This window comes from Muntiacus reevesi, chromosome 8 (assembly GCF_963930625.1).
Source record: "Muntiacus reevesi chromosome 8, mMunRee1.1, whole genome shotgun sequence".
Lineage (NCBI taxonomy): Eukaryota > Metazoa > Chordata > Mammalia > Artiodactyla > Cervidae > Muntiacus > Muntiacus reevesi.
The window spans coordinates 84,518,149-84,536,221 of NC_089256.1; the positions used below are offsets into that span (position 1 = coordinate 84,518,149).

The 18,073-nt window shown below is 43.8% G+C and overlaps 1 protein-coding gene across 1 annotated transcript in view; it reads left to right on the plus strand.

Moving 5' to 3' along the window:
* The window catches only part of RARRES1 (retinoic acid receptor responder 1), a 43,186-nt gene extending 25,356 nt beyond the window's left edge, over window positions 1-17,830 (plus strand). The window contains exons 2-6 of the mRNA XM_065942903.1: window positions 2,058-2,120; window positions 4,468-4,655; window positions 7,767-7,899; window positions 17,382-17,444; window positions 17,525-17,830. Coding sequence (XP_065798975.1) covers window positions 2,058-2,120; window positions 4,468-4,655; window positions 7,767-7,899; window positions 17,382-17,444; window positions 17,525-17,674 — 597 coding nt within the window. The 3' untranslated portion in view covers window positions 17,675-17,830. The remainder of the gene's footprint in view (window positions 1-2,057; window positions 2,121-4,467; window positions 4,656-7,766; window positions 7,900-17,381; window positions 17,445-17,524) is intronic.
* The last annotated feature ends 243 nt before the right edge of the window (window positions 17,831-18,073 follow it).

Genomic DNA, 18,073 nt, shown 5'->3' on the forward strand with positions numbered 1-18,073 from the left:
TTTTAGCTTTTCACTATTGAGGATGATGTTAGCTGTGGGTTTGGATGGGTTTTAATAACAATGCGGATAGTGAGCACTGCACTTCTACCCCAGCCAAGGCTCCATCTAAGCTCTTCTTGTGCCGCTTTACTCTGCACGACAGCCTGGGTGCTGCAGTATGTTTACTTTACTGGGGTTCCCACAGACTCAGGGATCAAGTTCCAAGTGCTCGTTACAAAAAATGCTTTCATGACCTTGCACCAGCTGCCCCAGACGGCCTTTTCCCTCGCTTCGCAGCCTGCCCTGAAATGCCAGCCCCTGCCCTCCATTCCCGTGTCTCTGCCTGGCTCCCCTTTGCTCTAGATAAGCCTCCCTGGGGTAGGTGCCCGGCACGCCCGCCGCTCTGGCCGCGCAGGAAAGTGTGATTCACCCCTTCCACGCAGGGTGCGGGTCTGCGGTCAGGCTGGACAGGGTGTTTCGTTTCCGTGTCTCTCCCTGGCGCCGGGCATGCTAGGTGGCAAACAGTGAATGGCTGAGAAGACAGACACGTGTCTGAATTGTGTGATTCGTATGAATATGTAATTGAAATCAGTGTTTCAGCGTACACCAGCACTTGTTTCGAGATTGAAAGTGAGCCCTAAGCAAACAGCTCTCCTGCATGGGCTCTGGCTGCCCCTTGACCCGCAGCAATATCTGTATGTAGGTCTACACATTTAAGTAGTCCTTATATAAGCAATCGCCGTGGAATCCGCACTCTCCCTTCTCCAGTTTCCCAGCGTTTATTTTTTTAAAGTCTGTGATAGGAATGGATGATATCTGGTCTACTTAAAATAACCACGCTTGGCTGCTGTGTTCCTGGGCTAAACTTCACGGGAAACGGAGGGAATTCCCTGGTGGTCCAGTGGTTAAGACTCTGCTTCCACTGCAGGGGGACGTGAGTTCGATCCCTGGTTGGGGAACTAAGATCCCATGTGGCTGTGTTTCCGCCTCACCCCTGCCTCCCACAAAAGAGAAGTGGCTCTTTCCAGAATAATTTAACACTGTGTGGAATAACTTCAGCTCCGGGTGGCAGAAGCTCCCTTTCTTCTCTAGAAAACATTCCTTTTACTGAATGATCATTGTGCTCTTTAAAAAAAAATGATGGCCAGTAACAAAGTTCTTCTGAACAGTCTAATGGGCTTCAGTGATATGGATATGTATTCCCTAAAGCTCTGCATTGGAATCAGTTCAAAGGTTTAAAAAGGCTAAGCATGCATTTGCAAAGTTTAGAAGCTTGCCTACTGGTCTCTGTGGAAACTCACCCTGCCCCCGGCTCGGCCCCTCACTGCTGCCCCCGCCTCAGGCCTCCCCTCTGCCCACCTTGCACCTGGGGCGCTGCTTCCGCAGCCCTCAGCCGAGGGCTCCTCCCCCAGACGCCTTCCTTGACCACTCTACGTAGCCTTGTTGTCCCACCACTCTTTCTTCACGTCCCATCATCTGAAAACCCATCATTTGTGATGGGGTGCATCTTCGTGGCCGGATCCTGCCTTCAGCTGTGAGCGGCAGTGGGGGCAGCTGCTGAGGCCGGGTGCCCAGCACAGGGCATGGAGGGGCACCGCCTCCCTCTTTGTGAGCAGAGTGGCCTGATCAGACCACAGTTTGAGATCTTTTCTCCTGCTTATAAAAAAAAAATCGATTTTATTCAGGTATAAGTGTTAGAGCTGCCATTTGCATGTCATGTCATCCCAAGAGAACAAGCGGTTGCTGAGGTTCAGTTGCCAAGTCTTGTCTGACCCTTCGTGATCCCAGGGACTGCAGCCCGCCAGGCTTCCCTGTCCTTCACCATCTCCCGGAGCTTGCTCAAACTCGTGTCCGTTGCGTTGGTGATGCCATCCAACCATCCCATCCTCTGTCGTCCCCTTCTCCTCCTGCCTTCAGTCTTTCCCAGCCTCAGGGGTTTTTCAGTGAGTTGACCCTTTGCATCATGTGGCCAAAGTATTGGAGCTTCAACTTCAAAATCAGTCCTTCCAATGAATACTCAGGTTTGATTTCCGTTAACAGAACTTCCACTTGGCTAAAGTTCCATTTCTGTGTTTCAGGTTAATCAGAAGAAGGAATATAAATTTGACCTGGTGTTTACCACAGAATTCTACAGCACAGAGGTAAGCTGCCATGGTTCGGGAAGTGTCCCATTAACTTTTATGGATTTTAATTTTTTTTTTAAGTGAGAATCTCAGTATTGGGTTGGCCAAGAAGTTCATCTGGAGTTTCCCATAATATATTACAGGAAAACCCGAACAAACTTCTTGATCAAACCTGTATATCGTGACCTGGAGGTTTACTTTTGTGTGTGTGTGTTTTCCCCTCCCGCTTTGTTTTCTATTTGTTCTCAAGAATCGAAGACTAGAGCTTGGCAGGACAACTTCATGACCTTAAACAGGGTTGCTTTTAAAAACAGTCCCCACGGCCATCTTTGTCGCTAGGAGGGTGTTTCACACTCTAGCCGCCGCTGCCCCTCCCTCCCGTCTCAGAATCCCTGGAGTGACTCACTTCTAAATGCCAGCCTGCTCTTTCCTGTCTGCTGGTGACATTTCTCGCTAGTGGGCTGGCGTAGCAGGAGACCACCTCCAGGAGCTTCCTTGAACAGAGGAATTCTGCAACCCAGAGCAGCCTGTCACGCCGCAGGCAGCTTCAGCCTCTCCAGTTGTGACCCAGCAGGCCGTGATTCTCCAAATGTCCTTTCCCCTGCTCTCAAGAAGAGAGTAAACAGGAGACTCAGACAGAAATCAGAGCCGGATGAACTTCGCAGTGCTGGGCCGAGCTGGAGGCATCAGCAGAACCTGGGTGGAGGGACCAGCCCAAACCCCGCTATGTGGCCCTGGGTCAGGGCCGCAGGGATGGGCAGGCAGCATCAAGGTGTCTCAGGGAGGCAGAGCTTCAGAGAAGGCAGGACCCCTCCAGTGGATGCTTCTGGAAGAAAGCTTGACCGGACAACAGTACGCCAACGTGGCTTGTTAACCTAAGAAGTAACGTTTTCTTAGAGCATAGGAAGGTGCTTTTGGTTTCTGCGTTGCCAGTGGAGGTGTTTTTTAAAGCAAAAGGGACAATGACCACTAGATTATTTTGACCTACTGTGCTTCTCTGAAGGGCATGGTGAGCTAATTGACGGGGTGAGGAGAGTTCTTTGATCTTCAGGCAACCACTTTGATTCTGTGGGGCCAACTGTGGTGGGGAGGGGGAGGAAAAAACAAAAGGGGACAACACCCATTTCCTTTCCTCTGCCTTGGAAATAGCTTTGTCATCAAAAGAGCCACGTGCCAGCCCTGTCTCTTGCCCTTGATAAGCCTCTTCCGGAATGCTGTCTTCACCGTTTCCCTCTGTGGCACTGATGATTAGGAAAGCCTATTGCAGTTTTTTGTGGGGTTTTTGGCTTTAGTTCCAGGAGGGGGCTTCTTAGGTAGACCCAATCTTGATTACAATTTGCTTGTGGGCTTTTTTTTTTTTTTTTTTGGTTGTTTTAACTGGGACTCCACACAGTTCAAATGACTGTAAAAGGGAAAAGAATTTAGTTGGTCAAGCGACCAAGTTGTTACAGGAGTTAACTCGGGCCATGAACTTCCTCAAATCAAAGACCCAGTGGATGGTTTGAGCGAACATGCATTTTTCTGGGAAGCGGTTCCTTGGCTTTTATTGTTAGATTAAGGCATCAGTGACCTAAAAGGGGAAAGAACTGTCCCAGAAATGAGTCGTGCACTTGATGTCTACTTAAAGCACCCAGCCACCCAGCTCCATGTTGGAAAGTAAGTGAGGTTGGAAAGTAAGTGAGGGAGATCCCAGAACACTCAGCGTGTCTAGGTTTCCATGTGAGTATAAGCCGACAGCCCTTGGTCACGTGGATGCTTGGAGCAGCCCCACTGGGGTGGTTGGTGCCTCTACTTCTTTCAGATTAGATCTCGGGGCTCGCACAGAGCTAGGGCCCCGGCATCACAGACACAGCTCAGGTCCTGGCTGACCACTTATTAACTGTGACAGATGGAGGAGGTTCCTCTTTAAACGTCACTCTTAATCTGTAAAATTGGAGTAAGAGGACCAAATTCATCAGGCAGCATGATGGTATTGTCACTTGTGTTCATGGAGATCGGCTTCCTCTTGGTCAAAGTTTGCAAGCTTGAGTTCCAACTGAGCGTTACATTGGTCCCAGAGAGGAGAGTACCTGTCCTAGAGTTTTGAGTTGAGCAGCACTCACAGCTGTCAGTGAGTATTTCTTTGGGAAAAGGCCCAGCCTGCTTTCCTAAGGGCACCATCAGAAAGCAGGAATTTAAAAGACAGCAAAGGCTGAAGATTGTTGTGTTCAGTGTGAGGATCACACTCTGCAAAGCAGACCACTACATGTGCACGCCAGCGCGTGCCTGCCGGGTACGGGACGCTCCGCAGTCTTGTGTTTGTACGTTGGGCTGGGTGGGAAGTGATGAGGGACCATCTCTTGTAATTTCAAAATTTTTATTTCAGGAAGATGAGAAACGTCTGGGAAAATGTTCTGCTCAAGTATTTTTCAGGAATGAGAAGCCCAGACCGGCCGTTAATGTGACGTGTAGTCAGCTCTTGAAGAAGGAGAGGAGACAGGAAGAGGATTACCATCTCTACAAGCTCATGAAGCAACTTGAAAGCCCCTTGAACGCAGTCAGCATTCCTGGCACGTATCCGTCTCTGGGATTTCTATATTCAGGAGTGTGTGTCATTCCTAAGTCTCAAGAAGAATGCTCATGTAAAAATTTATTTCCCAAATGGCACTTGAACAACAGAAGGTGGTTTGCCTCATTATTTAAACAAAATTCAGAAGTATCCTTTTCCGGTTCTCCTCCTCCAGTACAAGATAGTGACTCCATCCCAGACGCGGGCAGGGCAAGAGCTCGACTCCAAAAGAGGTGGAGGTCTTTGTAACAGGGCCCACACGCAGAGGTGCAGTTTTCAGGTTGAGTCCAGGAGCCGAGGAGATGTTTCTAGAGGTTTCTAGTGGTGGCTCTGGGAACTTAAAGTGATGAGACCCCATCCAGGGCCTTGGCTCTGCCCAGCATCGTGTTCTGCACCAGGGCTGGGCGAGCCGACTGTCTTGGGGCCTTGCTGGGAGGCTGTAGTGGAGTCGAGCTGATCTCATTTTAGGTCCAGAGCTAATGGGCAGTGGTGCCGTCTCTTCTAAGAAATGAACCTTGCTTCTCAAGTGACTCAGCTGAAGTGAAGCAGAGCCCATTTGCTCTGGCACTAAGAGACCCAGCACTTACCGGCAAATCCAATTTCCAAAACCGCAAAGTCATCCCTGCACCTGCACTTAGGCATTAGACTTGACGTCTGCTCACTTGCCCGGAGGCTCTGAGAAGCCCCGTTTCAGCGTGGAGGCCCTGCGGTCTCCATTCATTACTGCATCTGTGTCCCTCCATTACGGGGCCGAGTGTTCTGACAGACCTGGAGGTAGGATCCTGCTCTTGCGCTTCTCAAATGCAGAGCTTGGATCGGTCTCTTTATAGGTCTCTGACAACTTGGATTAAATCCTGTTCCAAAGAATCAGAATCTCATACTGTAGTAGAATTTGCTTATATTTAACTGCCTGAAATAAGGGGGCCACTGACTAATACTTAGAATCTAGTTACTTAGGGATTGATCCCCTCCTGAGCTAAATGCAAGTGGGAAGAAAGGGGGGCTTCCCAAGTGGCGCGAGTGGTAAAGAGCCCACCTGCCAATGCAGGAGACAGAAGAGACGCAGGTTCGACCCCTGGGTCAGGAAGATCCCCTGGAGAAGGAAATGGCAATCCACTCCAGTATTCTTGCCTAGAGAATCCCATGGACAGAGGAGCCTGGCGGGCTGCAGCCCATGGGGTCGCAGAGAGTCAGACACGGCTTAGCGACTTAGCACACACCCCTCCTTAGCATTAGCTGGGGAGATATGGTTTTATATATTCCTCTTAAAACACAAATTTTTAGAAATCATTTTGGACCTTCTCTTTTAAATATTTATTTACCACAGGATTTCTAGATTTTGGACACTTTTTAATAGTACAGATTAAAAGTCCTATATGCCCATAAGGATCATTCTATAATAATATAACAACATGTTGCTATGAAGATTCAAATAATTTAATGGAGTGTATGTTTTTATCAATGAAATCTACAAGTTCTCTTGTCACTTTAAATTCAGCAGAGACATTTAATGGTGCTATTTATAGCTTGTGTATATAAAATTATCTACTTATAACTGAAAAGGTTTGGTTTTGGATAAAGTGAATTAAAATCCATTTTGGAAGCGCCTTCTTAGCGCAGTGGGCAGCGCGTCAGTCTCATAATCTGAAAATCCATTTTGGAGTAGGCAGTGCAACTCTCAGCAGATCCCATTATGTAATTAACCCAGAGTTTTTGACTGTTGAGCAGTTTTCTCTACAATTGGTGAGTGAGAAGAGCCAATCCATTTTATGATATCCTTGCTCTGCACTGTTTTTCCCCTCAAAAGTAACTGTCTAGTTTTCATTATGAGTAAAAAATTTCACCTTTTCTAATAAGTTCATAAACTTCCTGTAGATGAGCCCAGTATGTTACATATAAAAGACTGGGGATAACCAGCCAAAGTCCAGAGTGACTGCATCATTGCTACTGAATGCCTGATGGACACAAATTCAGTTGTCCTCACTATTCGCAGTGTTTTGTATAACTGATTTTTCTCCTATGGTTAATTTGTTTTGATCTCAAGGTGTAAACTCTTAGTGGTGCTGTAAGATGAATGAAGTCTGTCACTCTTTCTCACATGCGTGTGCGCGCACACACACATGACAGGAATTCAGGGTTCAGCTCAGATCTCATCTCTGTGACATTTTCCCCAACTTCTCAGCCCAGAGAAACCTCCCGTCCCCTGTGCCCTCCTCTCTAATCTTCCCTCTCTTAAGAAAGGTACGTCAGCTGCCTTTCTACACTGTCAAGAAGAGGAGGGTAGGGCCTCTCTTTGGATTGCCCACAGCGCCCAAGCAATCAATGAATGCCTTCGGAACTGATACCGTTATAAATCAACCCAGTCAAGTTCTACCAACACAGAGCAGAATTTATGCGAAAGGATTATTTTACCAAGAAGGGTTCATTTCCTAAGTAAGCTGTTAGTATTCCTCACATATTAAACTATTATTATTGGGCTGTAATACAGACCAGGAATATATCTTTCAAACTACATAAATGATGGCCCATGGACAGCTCATAAGTAACTTGCCAAAATTAGAGTTCCAAAAAGTCACAAAAGATAATTAGTCATTGTTTCCCTATCCATTCCAGTATCTGACATTAAGTAATTTTTTAAAAATAAATGCTGAATTAAAAAGATTACAGTTCCAAAGACAATACCACAGGAAAAACCCACTTGATTTTTTTCATTTGGTCAAAAAAAAAAAATGGTGACAGATGCTGCCACTGATTGGCTTTAACGCCTAGGATCAGAGAAGGACAAAGACATTTGCTAGATTGGTGAAGACCAGCACGTTCACTGTAGAACGAAAGTAGAAAGGGATGTGGAGAATATAACTGATAGATATTCCCATCTAATTAAAAGATTGAAGATTTTTAGGTTAATCATTACCACTGTTAGTTTGCATTTATGTAATACAGCAAATAGCTCTTAAACGGTTTTATAGTAGCTTTTTACCTACCAGGCAAGTTGAAGCATGTAAACCTCTATACAATGAAGACACAGATACGAGTCCTGTTTGACTACTGAAACTTCTAAGATTTTGTCCTATAAATGTCTTAACACGCATGTACTTTTTTGCCCCTTCAGACAGTCATGGATATATTGCTCCATCTCTGAGGCCCATCTGGGACCTAGCTTTTCTGGGCAGCTCCTACGTGATGTGGCAAAAGACAACACCGTTTCTCCACTACTACATGTCCCAGATTAGCAGTGTCAAGCAGTGGGTAAGAACGACAAAAAACTGGTTACCCAAGGGATGCAACCCGTGCAATGTTCTTAGACAAAATTAATATGAGTTTCTAGATTTGTGGCAAGAGTTTTAACTGCATTTCATTCACTCGATAAATATGTCAATGTCAGATACTCTTTTGGGGACTGAGGATAATAGCAGTGAACAAAAGACTCCCATGTAGCTGTCTGTATTGGGACTCCTTCTAGTGAGAGAGGACGGTGAACCAATAAACAAGAAAATGTGCATCAGCTGGTGATAAGGGCTCTGGAGAAAAAGTAGGGAGAAGGGAATGTGGGGTGTTGGGAGAATTATACTTTAGTCTAAAGTCAGGCCCCTCTAATTTGAGCAGAGGTCCAACAGAAGTGAGAGCCAGCCATGCCTCCGGAAGAGAAGGGGTTTCAGGCAGAGGGACCCGAGGCCGCAGTGTGGCTGACAGGCTGGATGAGTCCACACGAGGCCTGGGAGGCCACCAGAAGGACCTTGTCATTTACTTAGCACAGGATCTTTTTTTAGCAGAAGAGTGACAATCTGACTTCCAGATTGGATCGTTTTGGCTGCTGTGTTGAGAACAGGCTAGACAGACAAGGGTGGAAGCAGGCAGAACAAGAGATATTGCAGTGACCTCGGCGAAGTCTGCTGGTGACTCGGACCAGGGTGTCAGCTGTGGAGGTGGTGAGAAGCATTTGGATTCTGAAGACAGACTAACAGTACTTGTTGATGGGCTGAATGTGGAATGTCCGACAATGAGAAAAGTTGAGGATGAGTCTTAGGATTTGGCATGAATAACCGGAAAGCTACTTTTCATTTACAGAAGAACAGATTTGGGTAGAAATTAGCTTGATTTGGGGCATTCTAAATTCCAAGTAGAGCATTTGGATAGTCCTCTGAACGTGAGTCTGAAGCTCAGGGGCGAGGTCCGGGTTGGTGTCAACAATACGTTGCTGCTTAGTTGCTCAGTTGTGTCTGATTCTGCAACCCCACGGACTGCAGCACGCCAGGTTTCCCTGTCTGTCATCATCTCCTGGAGCTTGCTCAAACTCATGTCCATTGAGTCAGTGATGCCATCGAACTATCTTGTCCTCTGTCGCCCCCTTCTCCACCTGCCTTCAGTCTTTCGCAGCATCAGGGTCTTTTCTACTGAGTCATCTCTTTGCATCAATCCTTCCAATGAATATTCAGAACTGATTTCCTTTAGGACTGACTGGTTTGATCTCCTTGCAGTTCAAAGGATTCTCAAGACTCTTCTCCAACACCACAGTTCAAAAGCATCATTTGGCACTCAGCTTTCTTTATAGTCCAACTCTCACATCCATACATGACTCTTGGAAAAACCATAGCTTTGATTAGATGGAACAATGTTGGCAAAGTAACGTCTCTGCCTTTTAATATGCTGTCTAGGTTGGTCATAGCTTTTCTTCCAAGGAGCAAGTGTCTTTTAGTTTCATGGCTGCAGTCACCATCTGCAGTGATTTTCGAGCCCTAGAAAATAAAAGTCTGTCACTGGTTCCATTGTTTCTCCATCTATTTGCCATGAAGTGATGGGACCAAATGCCATGATTTTCGTTTTTTGAATGTTGAGTTTTAAGTCAATTTTTCCACTCTTCTCTTTCACCTTCATCAAGAGGCTCCTTAGTTCTTCGTCACTTTCTGCCATAAGGGTGGTGTCATCTGCATATCTGAGGTTGATATTTCTCCCAGCAATCTTGATTCCAGCTTGTGCTTCCTCCAGCCCAGCACTTCTCATGATGTACTGTGCATATAAGTTACATAAGCAGGGTGACAAGATACAGCCTTGATGTACTCCTTTCCCAATTTGGAACCAGTCCATTGTTCCATGTCTGGTTCTAACTGTTGCTTCTTGGCCTGCATACAGATTTCTGAGGAGGTAGGTAAGGTGGTATGGTATTACCATCTTGTTAAGAATTTTCCAGTTTGTTGTTGCGATCCACATAAAGGCTTCAGTGTAGTCATTGAAGCAGTAGTAGATGTTTTTTTGAAATCCTCTTGCTTTTTCTATGATGCAATGAATGTTGGGGATTTGATTTTTTGTTCTTCTGCCTTTTCTAAGTGTTCAAATCTGCCTTTTCCAGCTTGAACATCTGGAAGTTCTCGGTTCATGTACTATTGAAGCCTGGCTTGGAGAATTTTGAGCATTACTTTGCTAGCCTGTGAAGTGAGTGCAATTGTGTGGTAGTTTGAACATTCTTTTGCATTGTCTTTCTTTGGGATTGGAATGAAAACTGACCTTTTCCAGTCCTGTGGCCACTGCTGAGTTTTCCAAATTTGCTGGCTTATTGAGTGCGGCACTTTCATAGCATCATCTTTCAGGATTTGAAATAGCTCAACGGGAATTCCATCACCTCCACTAACTTTGTTCGTAGTGATACTTCCTAAGGCCCACTTGACTTCGCATTCCAGGATATCTGGCTCTAGGTGAGTGATCACACCATCGTTATTATGTGGGTCATGAAGATCTTTTTTTTGTATAGTTCTGTGTATTCTTGCCACCTCTTCTTAATATCTGTTTCTGTTAGGTCCATACCATTTCATTCCTTTATTGTGCCCATCTTTGCATGAAATGTTCCCTTGGTATCTCTAGTTTTCTTGAAGAGATCTCTAGTTTCCTATTCTATTGTTTTCCTCTATTTCTTTGCATTGATCACTTAGGAAGCCTTTCTTATCTCTCCTTGCTATTATTTGGAACTCTGCATTCAGATGGATGTATCTTCCATTTTCTTCTTTGTCTTTTGCTTCTCTTCTTTTCTCAGCCATTTGTAAGGCTTCCTCAGACAACCCTTTTGCCTTTTTGCATTTTTTTCTTGGGGATGGTTTTGATCACTGCCTCCTGTAGTGTTATGAACCTCCATCCATAGTTCATCAGGCACTCTGTCTAGCAGATCTAATCCCTTGAATCTGTTTGTCCCTTCACTGTATAATCATAAGGATTTGATGTAGATCATATCTGAATGGCTTAGTGGTTATCCCTACTTTCTTCAATTGAAGTCTGAATTTTGCAATAAGGAGTTCATGATCTGAGCCACAGTCAGCTCCCGGTCTTGTTTCTGCTGACTGTATAGAGCTTCTTCAAGTTTGACTGCAAAGAATATAATCAGTCTGATTTCGGTGTTGACCATCTGGTGACGTCCATGTGTAGAGTCCTCTCGTGTTGCTGGAAGAGGGTGTTTGCTATGACCAGTGCATTCTCCTGGCAATACTGTTAACTTTTGCCCTGCTTCATTTTATACTCCAAGGCCAAACACAACATAGATGGCTTTTAAAGCTGCAAGAGTGGACGAGGTCAGAAAAGGAATGTAGACAGAGAAAGGTCATGAAAGGATTGAGTCCTGGAACACTTCTAAGTTTAGAAGTTGGAGATAGTAGAAAAGAAAGTCTTTCAAGGATGAGGGCTGATTGTTTCAAATGTTCCTGGGAAGTCAAGGAAGATGAGGACCAAGAATTGGCCATTTGATATAGGCAGTTGGCAAGCTTATCAAGAGTTGTCTCACTGGCACAGGGTGGGTGAAATGCTGACTGGAGCAGGGTAGGCAAAGAATGGGAACGGAATGGACACTCCCTGCTTCAAGGGATTTGGCTGTAAAAGGGAATTTTAAAAAGAGAGAGAGTAGCACTGTAGGGTGGGTCCCGCGGGTTTTCTGTTGTATTTTCAGGCTGGGAGATTTAGCAACATATTTGTATGTTGATGAGAAAAATCCAGTAGAGAGGGGTGAAGTAGGACTTGTAGGGAAGAGAAGGAAGACTTGATGGAGTTAGTGTCTTTGCAGAGATACAGATCACTGGATTGCTATCAGTGAGTATCTTCTGAGGACAAGGATTTGCCCAGCATCCAGTCAGCATTATTGCCAGTAAGAGCTTGGTGTGCCTATCAAAGGTCACTTATAAAGCGGACAACTGTTTGAAATGTGTTTTACTTATTGAAATGAACACATTTCTTTCCCCGATAGAGCTCTTTTTAATAGAGATGACCGTTTAATTGAGAGTTATTACATTAGGGGGTCTGGATACAGCACTAAATCTTTTGTCAGGTCAGTTTCTCTCATCTACCAAGTCAGTCATATCCTCAACACAAGACTTTAACTGAGAAGTCAGGGGAAATTTTTTGTTTAGTGTAGAAAATGGTGTCAAAGTAATAGAAATAATTTTAATGAGTGTCAGAGGAAAACTCAACAGGAATAGAATAACAGAGACAAAACAGAAAAAAATAGTATCTTTTAATGGCAGTATTTTCCATTGTTTGCATTTGTACATCTCACATCACCAAAGTCATCACCAGTTTTTGCTGTGGTTCAAAAACAGCAGCTCCATTCTAGCCAGTCTGGATGTCTGTCATCTGTCCATCAGTATCCCTCAACCAGCCTGCAAAGTGGGAAAGTGGGGACAAATGTAACTGTAGGGTTAGGAAAATCAAATGCAGGGGGAGAACGGTCACTGAGTAGTTTTAGATTTTTACTCTGTGGTATTTGGGTTTTAGATAAATAATAATTGAATGTGCAACTGCTTGCTGGCTCACCTAAGGCAAATCACTTCTCTTAGGACTATGAAATGAAGATTAATAAACTTACTGAAGCTAACATAAATCTAAATACTGAAGCAACTGGGAAATTTGGTTTAAGGTTGATAGCATTTCAGATTGTTGTTGCTTCGCTGAGTTATATCTGACTCTTTTGTGACTCTCTGGACTGTAGCCTGCCAGGTGCCTCTGTCCATGGAATTCTCCAGGGAAGAATACTGGAGTGGGTTGCCATTAATTTCTCTAGGGGAATCTTCCTAACCCAGAGATCGAACCCTTGTCTCTTACTTGGCAGGTGGACTGTTTACCACTGAGCCACCTGGGAAGCCCACATTTCAGATCAGAGTTATCTTTTTTCTACAGGCAGTCTCCCATCCAAGTACTAACTGGGCCTGACCCTTGTTAGCTTCCAAGATTAGAGTTCTCTTAAAAGAAGTATGCACAAGCCCTCATAGATTTTAAAATTCTGCTATCTGGTAGCCAGATAGCAGAAAAAAAAACGGAAAAAAAAAAAAAAAACGCAGCAAGAAGCAAAACAAACAACAATTTTTTTTAAAAAGGTCACCAAGATCAGAAAGTCTCGGCACTGTCCCTAGGAGACTAGAGCCAGGAAGGCAGGGCTGACAAAGCCAAGACAGAGAAGCAAGGAGTGATTGGAGGGGCCCCGTGGCCCGAGGTAGCTCAGGAAACTGTAAGGGTTATAGTTTTTCTGAGAGCTTTCTGGGTGGGAACTACCATCTGTACACGCAGGGCTAAGCTCACCTTTGAATCCAATTGTGTAAGGAAGTGCAGCTTTAGAAACTCACAGTCTCAAACGAACACAGCCTGGGAGAAGAGTGGGCTAAGAAAGCCGAACTACAAATCTTAAGACCCATCTTACTGGCAGCTGCTGCCTTACAATTGGAGAACAGATGTCATTCTCAGACCATAAGGACTAAACCAAGGGCAGGGGAAATATCTGTTGACTAGGGAGAAAAAAAAAGACACAGACCTTACTGACATCCTTAGCCTTTGATGTGAATTGAGAAAAGTAAAGCTGTTACTTTTCTAGCATTGTTCCAAATGATACTAGTACTAGCTACTGTCAGCACCTCAGACTACCTAACCAGTAGCCGTCAGTCCGTCAGTACAGGTCTTCACCCTAACTAGAGGCCCCCATTGGCCAACAACAGTATATTACAGAAACCATCTTACCTACCGTATTTATTCCGCTAATAAAACCACTATTGACTTAAAGACACCATAAAACTCCTTGAAAAGAAAGCAGGCAAAACATCCCCTGATAAAAGTTGTAGCAAAAATTTCTTCGGTCAGTCTCCCAAGGCAACAGAAATAAAACCAAAAATAAATAATTGGGACCTAATCAAACTGAAAAGCTTTTGCATAGCAAAGGAAATCATAAACAAAATGACAACCTATGGAATGGGAGAAAATATTTGCAAATAATGCAACTGACAAGGGCTTCATTTCTAAAATGTACAAACAGTTCATATAAATCAATATAAGAAAACATCCCAAGCAAAAAATAAGCAAAGGCGCTAAATAGACATTTCTCCAAGGAGGACAGACAGATGGCCAACAGGCACGTAAAAAGATGCTCAATACTGCTAAGTGATTAGAGAAATGCAAATTAAAACTACAGTGAGGTACCACCTCACACTGGTCAGAATGGCCATCATATTTTAAATGTCTACAAATAGAAATTCTGGAGACTTGGAGAAAAGGAAACCTCCTAAAACTGCTGGTGGGAATGTAAGTTGATTCAGCCATTGTGGAAAACAGTATGGAGGTTCCTTAGAAAACTAAGGAATAGGAAACTAAAAATAGAATTACCGTATGGTCCAGCAGTTCCACTCCTGGACATATATCCTGAGAAAACCATCATCTGGAAAGATACTCATGTTCACAGAAGCATGATTTACAGTATAGCCAAGACATGGAAGCAACCTAAAATGTCTATCAACAGATGAATAGATAATGTAGTAGAGATACACAGTATTACTCAGCCATAGAAATGAAACTGTGCCATTGGTAGCTTCATGGATGGACCTAGAGATTATCATCCTAAGTGAAGTCACTCAGATACCATGCAATATCACTTATATGCCAAATCTAAAATATACAAATGAACTTATTTATGAAACAGAAACAGACTCACAAACATAGAAAACAAACTTACAGTTATGGGAAAGGGGGTAGGGGAGGGGTAAATGAGCACATACGAACTACTCTATGTAAAATAACCAAGGACCTACTGTAACCTAGGAAAAAGAATATATGTATGTATACCTGGGTCACCATTGTACACAGAAGCTAGCAACACTGTAGATCAACTACACTTCAATTAAAAAAACAGCTTTTGATAGCATATACTAATAACCTAAGCCTACTTACTCTCTACTAAAACCACACTGGTTCTGCTAGGGATCATCCTTTTTTAGAGGTGAGCGGAGCAGTAGGGGGTAGGGTGGGTCATGAGTGAGGAGACCAAACACTTCAGGTCCATCTCTAGGAAGATTACAGTGCCGAGTTATCCGAAGAATGTGACAGGAGATCATCAGTTTGGACTAAGGTTTTGACATATGTGATGACTTGAACAAAACTAAGGGAATTTTCTCAATAATGTTAAAAACGATGGCTTTCTGGCAGGCAGAGCCTTGGTGTGGGCAGTGCACCCTGGATACTTGACCAGGTTCATGGACGTGCCATGTCTGGGCTGCGGTTCTTTAATAAGCCTAGCTTTCAGTTTGGTCTAAGGGTGCTTCTTCCTGGAGGAGGAAGTAGCTATAAAAACATGTGTTTCAATAACTTAATTAAGGAAAGTCTTAATTAAATGTAGAGAGTGTCCAAGCATTACAATAACCCAGATTTTTGTTTGGATTAATTGGAATGCCATCATTTATTTCAGGCCTTTTCCTGTTTTGCCTTAAATCTGGAGAGTGCCACGGTTTCCTTCAGAAATGCTGTTTTCAAAAACAAAGAGCCACTGCCCTGAAAACATACATATAAGACCAATTTTTTTTTAAATTATTTAAATTGGAGGCTAATTACTTTACAATATTGTAGTGGTTTTTGCCATACACTGACATGAATCAGCCATGGGTGTACATGTGTTCCCCATCCTGAACCCCCTAGACCAATCTTTTTAACTGTAGAATACATGGTAAGCAGATCTTGAGAAACCATGCAGGCAGAGCAGAAGTCTGAGACAAGAATTACACAGCAGAGCAGCCGGCTGTGTCAACAGAGCCCAAGGTCAAGATCGCCACCAAATGAGTCAAACAGGCTAAAGCCACCCCCAAAGCCAGCAACGCCCAACTGACAGCTGGAGCCTCCAGAAGCTGTTCTTTATAGAAAAGACACTACATGTTCTCTTAGGGATTCTCTGACTGTGCAGTCTGTCTTTGGATATGTGCGTTCACCATTCATGGGTACACTGCTCAGTAGAAGGCAAACCTACCCAATGATGAAAAGCACCACAGAAAAGCAGTCAATTTGTGATTGATCCAGGCCCACTCTTTTCACCTTATCCCTCCCTCCCTTTCTCCACCTGATGGAAATTTCATGGCTTGTAAAAAATCTTTATCAGTGTAAGCAAAGGGAAGACAGAATGTAGTATCAAGTCCTTTTTGTTTGTTTTTGCTTTTTCATATTCTTAAAGAGTCTCAACGAAAACCTGGTGGATTAAAATCACAATCCAAATTAATTTAAATATTTCTTCCATTTTTTTTTTTTAACTGAAGGGATAAGCTCTTTTGCAGCCCAAGCAGTTACTGTCAAAAAAACAGGAAATTGATTTAGTCACTCATAACATTTATAAAAATCAAATGAATAAAAGAGATGTGGGAGACTGCCTGCTTACCTGGAAAATGTGCTGGTTTTAGAAGCAGTGTGGTACAACATGAAGGATGTGGGCAGTGGAGTCCACAGATTTATCTGGGTTTGAATCCCCGTTTATCACCTACTAGCTGTAACCTCCAGAGAAGGCAATGGCACCCCACTCCAGTGCTCTTGCCTAGAGAGTCCCATGGACGGAGGAGCCTGGTAGGCTGTGGTCCATGGGGTCACAAAGAGTCAAGTCATGACTGAGCGACTTCTCTTTCACTTTTCACTTTCATGCATTGGAGAAGGAAATGGCAACCCACTCCAGTGTTCTTGTCTGGAGAATCCCAGGGACGGGGGAGCCTGGTGGGCTGCCGTCTATGGGGTCGCACAGAGTCGGACACGACTGACGTGACTTAGTAGCAGCAGCAGCAGCTGTAACCTCAAGTTACCTTCCCTATAAAACAAGGGCTTACCTGGTTGCTCAGATGGTAAAGAATCTGCCTGCAATGCAGGAGGTCCAGGTTTGATCCCTGGGTTGGGAAGATCCTCTGGAGAAAGGAATGGCAACCCACTCCAGCACTCTTACCTGGAAACCCCATGGACAGAGGAGCCTGGTGGGCTGCAGTCCATGGGGTTGCAAAGAGTCAGACACAACTGAGTGACTACCATTACCATAATACATATTCTTGCAGGACAGGAGAATTCCATGAGAAAATGTATGAAGTGCCTAGCACAGGACTTGGCCACAGTGGCCTTCTAGAAATCCTGGTTGCCCTGCCCTTGACTTAACTGCCTGGCATAGCACGTCTACTTAAGGTGTATATATGAGTATCAATAGATTCTCCCTATCTCATAGACCTTAGTCTCCATCAAAACCTGTAAGTATTAAAAAGTGATAGAAAGATCTTACTAGATTTTCCTGACTTGGTGGCAAAACAGTAGGAATCCATGACTTATACATCTTGATGCAGGATAGCACCAAAGGAGATGAGGCTAGACTCAAAGAGGCAGCAGGTGATTCAAGGCACCCATTGAAGAAGTTACGTAAGATGAGCCTTCCAAATTCTGAGCTAATATAAACCTATCCTATCTATTGTACTAATTCTTTTTTCTTCTTCTAGAAAACAAATGATGATGCAATTGATTTTGATTATACTGTTCTACTCCATGAATTCTCAACACAGGTAAAACATAATGGTACATAGAATTGCTTAAACCTAGAAGTTTTGGCAGATCATAATCTTTTAGAACTCTTGTTCCCCAGGAAATCATTCCCTGCCGTATTCACTTGGTCTGGTACCCCAGCAAACCACTGAAACTGAAGTACCACTGTCAAGAGCGACAGACACCAGAAGAAGCCTCTGGAACTGAAGACGGATCAGCAATGGCACTGACGGAGCTTAGTAATTTCTAAAAAGCAAGAAAAATCTGTCTGTACCACATTCTAAACAAAATGACTGTACTCTGCATTAAATAGCCTAAATCATTATTCTAGTAAAACAGCAAAGTATAAGGCAATATAATAATTTAGGAAAGCCTGTGATTACAAATAAATATTCAAACATTAAAAGATATTTGGATTTTCGTTTCTTGATGGGCATGGTTTAGTTTTAACTCTGGGAACAGGTGCATACTGAACTCTGCCCAGTGACCCCACGGGTTCCTCAGGGTTTCAGCCCCAAAGTATAAAATCTAGTTAATTAGTATATACCACAGCTGGACTGATATGTATTTATAACAAAACTGATGGTCGCATCTCTAAATCTGCATTTCTCAGTAGTATTAACATATTGTAAGTAACTAATTTGTATTG